This window comes from Borostomias antarcticus, assembly GCF_949987555.1.
Source record: "Borostomias antarcticus genome assembly, chromosome: 1".
NCBI lineage: Eukaryota > Metazoa > Chordata > Actinopteri > Stomiiformes > Stomiidae > Borostomias > Borostomias antarcticus.
Window position 1 is genome coordinate 33,637,942 of NC_140234.1, and position 12,382 is coordinate 33,650,323.

Here is a 12,382-nt window from a genome sequence, read left to right on the forward strand (position 1 = left end):
GGAAGAACTTTCCTGATGCTAGCCTCCCCTAATGGGTTTTGTCTTTGATTTTTTTAATTTATCGTTCAGGCGACACAGACTGTTTGCATTCCTGTGAAGCACAGAGTGCGTGTGAATCAGTGTATGTGTGTATTTCTTGGGCGCGTGAGTATGCGCGTATGTGTGTGTGCGTGCATGCGTGAGTGTAAGAATGAGTGTGTGTGCGTGTGGGTAGCATGGGGAGTGTTATGACCATGGAACTGTTGTGCTTTGGCCTAAGAAGGCGGTCCATCAGAGAATGAGGTCACAGGGATTACCAGCTGTATTCCCTAATAAGGTAAACAGTCCTGCTCGCTCGGCTGACGTCCTCCGACACCAGCAGCAGTCGCAAGAGGGGCAGACTGTCTGCCCAACCACCAGGCTTCTCTCAGTGGTGGAAGGCTGTCCAGGCACTCACACTTGTGATCTCTGCCTTGTCTCACTCTCTAGTTAGACTAATGCCTGACCAGGAGGAAGTGGTAAGAAAGCATCCCATAAACAGGGAGGATGGAGCAATAACAGTGAGAGCACATCCATGTGAGGGAGATGGCAGAGATGAAAGCTTCTGCTACTGCCACAATATGGCTGATAGATCGCTATGATATAGAGTCAACAGGGACACACTCGGAGAGAGAGAGAGAGAGAGAGAGAGAGAGAGAGAGAGAGAGAGAGAGAGGGGAGGTGATCCATGTTTTTGACTGTCTGTACAGAAGAGAGAAGTATAGTGTTGACGAGTAATGGTACGAATTATATATACAGTATCTCTTTGCAGGCCAGAGATTCGCAATTCTGACTCTGCGGTTTGAATGTCTCTCCCAGGGTTTGGCTGAGGTACAGTGGTGGAGTCCTCCTGGGTCGCGAGCGCTCTCAGCAGGTGGTGCACGGGAGAGACGAGGAACTACGGTACACCAGCGTGCGTGTGATCTCACTGAGGGGAAACGCCGCAAACGTAGCACTCTACCTTTCATGCGCCTCTCTTTTGGTCTTTCATGAAAGCGCGGATCGCGGCAGCCAGACTGCGTTCTAGAATGTCGGCCTTAGCTGGCAGTGAACGTTCTGACCTGTCCCAGAGGGAGAAGAGGTCCAGAGCAGCAGTAATGCTGCTCGCTCTCCTACTGTGAAGTTGAAAATATAGAAGTGCGAGTGAAGATTCTGTCTGCCAGGATAAGTCAGTCTGCTTCACACTTACGGTCTGTGCGGTTTCGATTCAGCCCACACTCCCAAATAAGGCTGTAAAAGAATGCCCCGTGTTGCTGACTGAATCCCAGCGCATACGCACGCTTTGTACCAGGTGTGGCCACGCCTCTATGGGAGGAGACGCCCTCAGCTCCAAGCTGCTTTTTTTCTTTTCTAAATCTCATAGTTCCCTGACTCCAAATCTTAGAATTGCTGTAGCAGAGTCAACAGCTGTCTACAAAGATGTGGTTTTCACAGCCGAGCTCATGCACTGATCTGATCATTCTGCACTGATGCACTGAATTTATCACTCGAATATAGAGATAGTTAAATCTTTAAAATTTTACATATTATTGTAGCTTTAACCATTTCACTATAGAGTCTATCCAATTATTACAAACTCTTGTATACTCCTCGGATACACTAGAAGACTTTCACAATCTTAAGACATTATGAAATGACTGATACACTAGACAACTAGCTTCTGCTGATTTTTGTATGACAACTGAACAACTGGGTATCGCACATTTAACGACTGGACCGGGTGGTAACGAGTTTACACTACACGATTGCATCCAGAATCTGCTCAGAAATATCAAACATGTTTGATATGCTCCGACTCGCTCCGACTCGGATCGGGAGAAGTCTGTTCTCATCATACACTTGCCGATTTAAATCTGTACCCCTCATACACTTACAGATTTCTGTGCCAAATTGCCAGTCCGACTACCCCCAGCTAGTGCAGACTGCTGCTGACTAGGACAGACTCGGCAGGATTGTGAATCATGTATAAAATCGGCATAATATCTTGTAGTGTATCCTCAGCTTTACACTGCCACTTCAGTGTGTCTGGGTGAGAGGTAAAATGACAAAATCATTCATCACAACCTGCGAGACCGTCTCTCTGATTCAGCTGAAGACTGACCTGGGGTCAGTCGTTAACTGATATCACGCTTTGTTCAGCTACTTACCTTCGCAGCACCGATCTGCTCCTTACGGAACTTCTCCAAGGGAGTAATCAGAACATCGTCTGCATTCTGGATCTGGAATCAAACAATGAGAAATAATTAAAGATGGTTCTGATTCACTCACTGGATGGCAGGACATGGTTTGCAAATGTCTCAGATCCATTCAAAGATAGCATTATCCATTCAAATCCATTCACAGATAACAGACCAATTCCAATCCATTCACAGATACAGTACCATCCCCATTCAGCACCATTAAAGCTCTTGACCCATTCAGTAGAGAAAATGTCACATGTAATAATAAAGAGAAAAAAAGAAAAATCTGAACCCATCTGTAATGTCATCACATTCAGTAATATCTTTATTTTTAAATCAGAGAATATGAGCAGCCCATTTCTCTGAGGCCCCAGCAGAGATGAGCGGAGATATGAGACACACGACTCAATGCGTCCTGTTAATGGGGGGAAATTGTGCCTTTTATATGTGAGCTGTGAAACCGCAGCAATGTCAAACCTGGTTGAATTATAGCAGCTGGGGGATGAAGGAGTTTTACAACTGATGATTGCATTTCAATGTTTGAAGAGTGTCTTTATATATCAGCAGCTTCTCCTGGATTGACCCGGCTGTTTCACGACCACAGTAAAGGTTCCACTCCTGCAGCTTTGCCCCGGCCAGGAACTGATGAGAGCAAATATATGGTGTCTATTACTGTGCATGTTCCATCCTGGCGGGGGGAGTGACTTAAAGATGCACCATTAAGGTCCCACTGAATTTCCTGTGGAGGGGCTTTACCCCCCCCCCCAAAAATGACATCACAGCGGCAGGATGGTGGGAGGTAGGATGCGGAGGGCTGTCAATGAATCTAAAATGGAGGCTAGAATGCTAATTCTGGACATGGATTTGGTGATCTAGCTGGCAACACCAAAATACATTGCATTAATATAACGCAATAGCTAAATGTTTTCAGGTATACCAATCAAATCAAACTTTATTTGTATGGCACATTTCATACACAGAGGCAACCCAATGCGCTTTACAGAGAGCAATGGGGGGTGGGGGGGGGGGGGGCATATACAACAAATTCAATACAGTCCAATACAATAAATTACATCGGATTCTGCCATCCAGGGGTATGACACTTGGTAATATTAGTGTGGATAATATTGCCTGTAATTTTTTTCAGAACTATCTATACAGTATGTGATAGGCATCAGTGCGTGACAGCAGGAAATGTTCAATCTGGGCTGTTACCCATCTCAAAAGGTAAAGACTAAATGTTTGTTATTTAGAAATGCAAATAGTGATACAGACATTCTTTGTTTAACAACTGTAATTGATTTGCATTGAGAGAGTCTCTGAATACAAATATCTTGGTACTGTATTTGGCTTGATTATAAATTCACTTTCAAATATCATCTAGATAACCTTGCCAGCAAGCTGCGTCAGAAGAGTGGCTTTTTGTACAGAAACAAATCCCACGTTCCCATGTTTTGCAGCAAAAAAAATTGTGGAAACAACATTCTTATCTGTCTGGGATTATGGTGATGTGATTTATAGACATGTGGCATCGTCAACGTTAAAGTCACTGGATTCAAATTATCACTCTGCCTTTAGATTTGTTACAGGTGCCAGTTATAATACTCACCATTTCCTTTTATATGACATGGTTGGTTGGTCTCCCTTGAAAAGAGGCAAAATACTCATTGGTTGTTGTTCATCCTTAAGGCACTTTTTGGTAAATTGCCTCCTTACATCTGCAGGTTATTAACTCAATGTGTTAATCCTTATCCTACTCATTCCAATGCTTGGCTTGTTCTGGATGTCCCTTGTACTCGGACTGAGCTCGGCAAAACTGCCTTTTCATTTGCTGCTCCTCACTCCTGGAACCTACTACAAAACACTATCTCCCATCCACTAATCGTTTTAAGGTCATAACAAAGGGTCATTTTGTTTCTATTTGTAATTGCTTTGCTTGAAGAAATGTGTTTTATTATCCTATTTAATTGTTTGTGTATGTACTTTATATGCTTTATTCTTGTAAACTCAGCTCCGCCGAAAATGAGGGTCTCCCTCAGTGGACCCCGAGTGGAAATAAAGACTTGAAATGAAATGCAAGATGGCAATCCCTTTCATTTCAATGACAGCCGACCAGAAAGTTTTCACAGTTGGCACCAATCGGCTTGCACAGGCTACACAAGTGACGTAATGTCCCTTCCTTTGTTTTCGATATCTTGAGGGCTGGAGCGCTGTTGGGAGTGAGACGGTGTCATTTGTTGGTGCCAGATTTAACATGGTATTCTGCGTGTAAAGTAGGTCTGTATGTGCTAAACTACAGGTTGAGCTCTGTGATGTAAAAAACAACAGCACAGCACATTGAAACTAGGTACTCTAGTGTCCATGGGTCGGTTTAGAACATTGGCCACAGTTTTTACATATTTAAAAAATTGTTTTTGAATTGTTTCCCGTTTCCTGTTTATGCAATTCTGTTTATTGATTCTTGTTTATGTCATTTTGTTTATTATTGTTAATGTAATATGTTTTCTTAATGTTGATTAATGTTATGTAATTACTGTGACACTGCAAATTCTTTCTCTCTCTCTCTCCCTCTCTCTCTCACCCCTTCCTTCTGGAGAAAAATACATGTTGGTATGACCCATAAATCACAGTGTTTTTCATTTTTCATTTCATTGTCTAAAAATAACCTGTGGGCCCCCTCATACACAGAAGAAAAAGAGGTAAAACGCACAACTCCTGAATAAGTAACAGTGTCCAGATGCCCGGTTGGTGAAGTTCAAATGAAAAAAGAGAGACCGGCACTCATGGTAGTCTATATGAAATTGCCATTTTAATGGGCAGAAAGAGAGAACGTTTCGGCGTGGAGCCTTCGTCAGCAAGCTTTTTTGATTGCTGACGAAGGCTCCACGCCAAAACGTTCTCTCTTTCTGCCCATTAAAATGGCAATTTAATATAGACTACCATGAGTGCCGGTCTCTCTTTTTTCATTCCCCCTCAACACTGGTGCTTAATATAATGTACGTGTTAAAGCTTCTACTTTTTCTAGCAGAAACTCAATTGTGTTTACATCGTTAGAACCCTCAGTAATTCAAATACAAGGGCCAGATTTAATGAACAGAATGTTTATTACATTATATATCATGTCATTTTAAATCCTAGAAAGCAAACTTGACTCTTTTTAGTTTCTCAGATTGCAGCTGATAATTATTTATCGATGAATTGAATCTAACATTCATGCATAACTTCTATATAAGGCTCTCTGGACTGGTTCCCCTGGGGAACATCCTCCCTCAGCAGGATTAGATCCACATGAAGGAGTGGAGCGTGATGGGAGGATGCAATAGCCCTCAGCTATTTCATTACTGGCCACAGGAAGGACTGTCAATACACCGGATCTCACTGGCGCTTGCTTGGCTAGTCGAAGTAGCAAACAAATCAACAATGTTATTCTCAGATTAATTTGCGGAAAGTGATTGGAATGTCATTAAGGGTGTTATTAATGAACAGTGTTGGCTCCAGAGCAGATTTTCAGTCATGTCTGGCTTATGTGTCTGTGTTTCCAAGCTGTTATCAGGTCTGATTCATTGTCTTAATTATAGAAGCCTTGGGCCAGGATGTGCTGATTCACACTGAGTCACCATCACAGGCAACCCAGTTGATATGGTGTGTGTGTGTGCATTCATTACCAGGTGTTACTGTATGGTGTCATACACTGATTACCGCACGGGCAAAAGAGGCAGGTGCTGAGGGCCTGGGAGCCAATAAGGGCCCTTGGCTTTCAAAAAAATTTAATAAATTGTTTGAATGTTTTGTCAATTAACCAGTTCCGCGACCCGGGCAGCCATTGTATTCAGCCGATGTAGGAGTGAATTAATCGCCGCCAATGTATGTTGGGTAATACATGCTGCTCATCAACGCTTTGCCAAAAAATCAGTAAGCTATGTCATCATCAATCACTTGGCGCGCATTGTTACTGTAACTAGTAGAAGTTCAATGGACAACTTGAGCAACATGAGCAGATATAAACACAAAAGTGGAGCTCAAAAAATGAAAAGAAAAAAAATCTGGAACAAGGAAAATCCAGCCTGCCAAAATTAAGACAAATTTTGTTGGGGGCGGCTGTGGCACAGTGGTAGAGCGGGTCGTCCAATGATCATCGGGTTGGCGGTTCCCGGCTGCTCCTGTCCACATGTTGAAGTGTCCTTGGGCAAGACACTGAAACTCAAATTGCTCCCAATGAGCAGGCTAGAACTTTGCATGGCAGCTGCCACCATTGGTGTGTGTATGTGTGTGTGAATGGGTGAATGAGAGGCCATTGTAAAGCGCTTTGGATAAAAGCGCTCTAGAAGTGCAGTCCATTTACCATTTACCGTTGGCCGTCATCATTCAGTGATGATAATACAGCCTTGCTGTTATTTCTCACTCTCCCCATCGCGTTGCAACTGCCGAGTGCTCATTCTCCAAACTAAAACTAATTGAAAACTCGATTGGCAATATTATTGATCAAAAATGACCAGGGAAAAGAAGTTGGACATTGGGTGCAATGTGGATGACTTACAAGGCTCTCAGAGTGCCCTTCCAATAGTGGTGAGTACGCCTGCTTGATGAACTGGCTGCTGTGCCATTGCTAATAGGCCTAAGTGAACTGTGAGTGGTGCTAAACTCTTGGGGGTGTGCTGTGGTCTATGATTTGTGCTCCGTGTGCAGGCTGGCACATAGTGCTATTTTATTTGATTGACTATTAATATTATGTCAATGTAGCTTAAAAACTGTAGGAGTAGTGAGTAGTTATTTAAGACAGATTATAGATGAACCAAAATGGTCTAAATAAGTTCTATATTCTGTAACATGTGAGAAAAATGTCGCAATTAAGGCTTGTAAGCGATGTAACAAAGACAAACGAGGTCTAATGGATTATTAAGCCCCATAACAACAGTAGCCTGTAGTGTGTTTCTGAACCTGGCTTCACCACCATGCACAGGACTGTATTTATTTATTTCTAAGATTTTTTTATGGCATTTCTGCATATTGGGATAGGATAGTGAAGATTGACAGGAAATGTGGGAGATTGAGAGGGGGGGGAGGACATGCAGCACAGGGACTGAGCCGGATGCAAACCCGGGCCGCTGCGGTAAGGGCTCGCCTTTATGGTACGCACCTTAACCCGATGAGCCACCAGGGCGCCCACCAGACTGTGTTTATATACAGCATATACAGGGCCTGGTCGTGCCTTCTGCACCTGGGCCCGGGTGTAACTTGTTCTGCGAGTGTGTGTAGGCTACTATTTGCGCATGTAAGGGCCCATGGCCCATTGTGTCCAGGGCCTGTGCTCATGATGATCCGTGCATGTATGGTGTGTGTGTGTGTTCATTGTCAGTTGATATGGTGTGTGTGTGTGTGTGTGTGTGTGTGTGTGTGTTCATTGCCAGGTGATACCGTATGGTGTGTGAGTGTGTGTTCATTGTCACAGACAACCCAGCTGATGTGGTGGGTGTGAATGTTCATTGTCGTTGATATGTTGATATGGTGTGTGTGTGTGTGTGCATATGCATATGTGTGTGTGTCAATAGGATTGTTGTGGTGAACTGGTTCCCACTGGACCAGTCTGGGGTCAAAGGCTGGATTGAAATTGGGGGGGGGGGACTTACATCAAGGTACAAATCCATGGCAAGCATTTCTAACTAAAGCTATTTCATATTAACAAATCTGTCTTAAAATTTCACATTTCGTGGAAAATAGTCTGGTATTACTTGCCGGGAAAGGTGATTCCAATTTGACCTTTGGGCAGAGCGGTCATTAACAAAAAGAAGTCATACAATATAAACATCTGGTCCAAATAAGTGAAGAATTCACTGAATGTAAGCAGTGAGTCCAGTCTATGTCCTTGAGAGCTGAACCCTGTTTGAAAAGACACTGGGTTTCAATTAGCCTTTTCAGTCCATGCTGCGGTACGGCAGCTCTGCGGAATGAAGAGAGCCTGGTGTGTCTGTGGGTGTTGCAGTGCTCTTTCGAAAGGCCAGTGGCTTCTATACGTTTTGTTGTACGAGTTCATCTCTTTCAGCTGGGAGGGAATACTTTTTCTAAGAATACATTCTACTACAGACAATGTAACAGCAGCAATACCTTGGGAGATATAACTCATAAAACAACATGTTATATAAACTATCTTAAAGCCTGTTTTAAAAAGTTTATTTAGGTAATTTTTCTAAATCCCTATGGGAAATGTGAATGGTTTTTTTTGTTAGTGCCTAATACTTCACATTAGTATCCATGATACAAACAGGTGAATACACCAAGTCAAAAGCAGTAACATCTAAACTGATAGAATAATCATTCAATGTGATGAATTACTAATCACAAATTAACTACATTTCTTCAAAAATAATAGTTATCTCTATACTGTTATACATTACAAAGCTCCCAAAACCAAATTATCATCAGATCTACAACTATGCATGCTGGCATCACACTAGTAGACATGGGCGAAACATTTTTTTTTTTTAAACTAATTAACACAAATAAATAAATAAATAATTGTGGTTTGTACCAGTTTGTGTTAGGTCATCATTCATTTTAAAAGTGTATTCATTACTTTTTTCATTACAAAAAACTACCTTTAAAAAAAAAAAAAAAATCTTAATCCACCAATGGCACAACTTGTCCGTGGACCTCAACTATTTCCGGTTTGATCTGTTACCGCAAAAAAATGAGATCTGACTGTACTGCTCAGTGCTCAACAAGCTACAACTAGCTAACCTGCTCACAATGGAGAAAAGAGCAATGAAACAACTGACCACTTCTTCATAAAAAAAAAAAAAAAAAAAAGGCAATGCTAATGAAGAAGCTACCACTCGAAATGAAACCGCAGCAGGTGCAATCGAATGCAGAAGTGCTCCAGAGGCTATCGAAGCTAGCACTAGCACTAGCAACATCACCATCGGCGAGGAAGCTAGCACCAGCAGGCAGCTGCAGTTTGATGTTGTGATGTTGGGTATGGCCTAGTGCTCGGTCATAAAGTCATATTGACATGCTCGTGGTGTCTAGATTAAGTTTGATGTGTTGTGCATATTGAATTGTCATACGGATTTCTTATTAGCATACTGTTCACAACTGTAATTCTTTGTAAATAGATGGGACGGGACGGGAGAACTGTTTTTTTTCTCACGTCAAAATGTTGCCCCCCCTACTCTCAGAGGGTAAAATCGCCTATGCTAGTAGACAAGCTGGACCATAGAATGAAGCCAGGAGAAGACTGTTGCCACAAATCATGTGATGCTACTGAGAGGATGAGGTCACTTCCTGTTTCATCATGAGAATTACAGACACTCACATTTCAGAGTGACAGAAGAAGAACCACATTCCATGACATTAGAGAAGAGGCAGTGAGAGCCAGAGGAATGTTTCAGTCGTACACTCACATCTCCAACAGCGAGAATGGGACTAGTGTGTGAGATGAGCTTGGCAAGTCAGTCTTCATCTCATATGGCAGTAACACCTAGAGCTAGTCTGTGAAAACCTCTCAAATCTCTATACTTCCTAATAACACGTAATGATTAACATTCTCGTTAGAGGCACTAGGAGACAGAATGAATCATTCACTTTTTACTGAAACCTCAGCCAAAACAGAGAATGGGCTGTGCAGGGGCCTGATAAGTCAGGGTGACAAAGCACTTTTATAGGGATCTCTATTTCTGACAACATACTGTATTTCCCCCGAACGCAATTCTTCCAACTTCCACCTTAATTTCTCTACTGAACTAACACTGATTTTTAATGAAGATGTTTTATATATTAATGACTGCAAAGTGAGCCTTCAGTGCAATACAGTGGAGAATACTGTACAATTTGTATGTGTGTGAGGAGTAGTTTCAACACCCCTGGCAGTGTGGAATCCAATTCTACAGAGCACAGAGGACCAACAGGAAATGCATTATGTTAGCAAACAGCTCACCCAGAAGCCCTGTCCAAATGGCACCAGCACTGCACTAAACACACACACGCACACACACACGCACACACACACACACACACACACACACACACACACACACACACACACACACACACACACACACACACACACAGACACCCACACACATAATTGTGGTCAATAGCCACATAGTCACACAAGCCAATTACACCTGTTTCTCTGTGACCGTATAAGATAAATTTACTTCTCATTGACCTCATAGACCAGTGAGGGAAATCGTTAGACCCTTCAATCTCTTGGATACGTCTCAGTACTGCTCTCATTGCTCAAGGGAGGTTCCCACTCTGTGTCTGCAGACTGATTATGTACACTGTGAGAGAAAATGTTTCCCAGACCAGGAATTCATAGTCTTATAACTGACCTGGCTGTGGTAACACATACAGTATTCACAAACAGCGCATGCATACTCATACAAGGTCCAGCACATAGTTCACAGAACGGAAAAACCACTGTTAAGTACAGGTGGGGCAGGAATGATACAATGCGTCTTAAAACAGAGACATGGCTCTGTCTGTCTGTCTTCTAAAGACTGGTTTACTGGCTTAATCTCCCGGAGCCCATAATTTGGATTTACGTAAACCTGGGGAGGACTAACTTGATCTGCCCTGCTTGTTACAGGGGCCTTGGTATTAGACAGTTAATCTCCTCCTACTGGACCTTGGTATTAGACAGTTAATCTGAGCATGGAGATAAGCTTTTGTGGCGTGTTCTTCTTTAATTGAAGCATTTATCATTCCTAAGAAGTGCCTCTCTGACAGGGGACGTGGTGTTTGTGCTGGGAGCAGTCTGGCATACAGACTGCAGTAGATGGATCCGGTTAGTTCTCTCGTTAACAATATGTGCTGCAACAGAGACACAGAAGTTGGATGACTTCATCCCTCACAAGATAAATGACTCTGCCTGAGACACGATCTACATGTGCTTTTATAGGCAGCTCAACTTTTCCCCCCGCACTGGTAAACAGCTTTAGTTAGCTACGGTTGACATTGAAACGCGGGCCATGGACTACAAAGCTTCCATACAAGCCATGTATCCAGATACTGTACTCTCCGGGGGCTAATTTAACAAGCCACCACAAATGTCAGGAACAAAAGACTCCTTTCTCTGCTGCCGCCGCTGCCTCCCAGTCAGTGGGAAGTTTCTGGGCACGCAGGCCTGCACACAAGGTGCCCACACACTCAGCCCACTGTACTGGCATACTGGTAAACAACAGCAGCATGAAACATCTCTCTCTGTGTGATCATTTCGTATTCTAGCACAAAGGCATTCAGTGACACAGACGATTCAATTTTGTTTCTCTAGACGACTGAAACAAGTGAAACGCCGACCGTCTGAGCTGTTACCATCCAAAGAAAACCTCACTCTTAACTCTGGACCAATAACCAACACGTTAGCAAGGGAAAGAGTAGCTGGCTGATCTAATTCAGTGAGTTCCACGCTCACAACTGATTCTGCACCTCAAGCTTCAGAGCAAAAAACAAAGCCTGTGATAATGGCTATGAAGAAGGGAGCTAATTTAATCAGCCATGTGGCACGTATCGATATTAGCATGGGGCTGAATCTAAAAAGGAGCACCCGATGATAGCTTCTCTCTGAAAGCTTATCAGCAACAGAACACAGGAAGGGGAAATCCATTTTCCAACCGAGCCACAAAGAAGCCTCCCACGGGGATCTGATCAGCACTGCAGAAGCCACAAGATCAGGGCAGTGCCCTTCCCCTTTAAATGCCATCCAAGCCCAGCGGTGCTGAACCACGTCAAATCATGCAGAACTAGAACCTCTTTCACTCTCACTCTCTCCTCTCCCTTTTTCTGCTGAGACGAGCAGCAGAGGAATTATACCAGGCTCGTCTTTAAAAGAAGAATTTGATAAGTCTTCTCCTAGAATAACACACTTGGCTAGCTGGCAAGCCACATCACTGAGTGCACAGGCAAGGAGAATCAAGACCAGGCCTCCTGCCAAACCGCCAGACAATAAAACTCTTCATGCCTGACAGGGCAGGGCTGCGCTCTGGGCTCCCAGGGAGACAGACCTTATCCTGAGCACCTTAAATATATATGTTAGTTAATAATCCACCACAGGAAGAAGGCTTTATTGGAGACACATGAACGTTCCTCCTGCATTTGTGGACTCTCTCAAAGTTCTCTTATCAGTCAGAGACTTTCTATTTTTGGTTCCAGATTCAGTCCAGATGTTAAGGCTATGGGGATGGGGG

General features: G+C 43.2%; 1 protein-coding gene across 3 annotated transcripts in view; it reads right to left on the bottom strand.

Moving 5' to 3' along the window:
* arhgap42b (Rho GTPase activating protein 42b) overlaps positions 1-12,382 on the bottom strand; it is a 70,787-nt gene that overhangs the window by 37,571 nt on the left and 20,834 nt on the right. For all 3 annotated transcript variants that reach the window (XM_084446178.1, XM_084446177.1, XM_084446176.1), the window contains exon 4: positions 2,166-2,237. In XM_084446178.1, the coding sequence (XP_084302304.1) occupies positions 2,166-2,237 (72 nt within the window). The remainder of the gene's footprint in view (positions 1-2,165; positions 2,238-12,382) is intronic.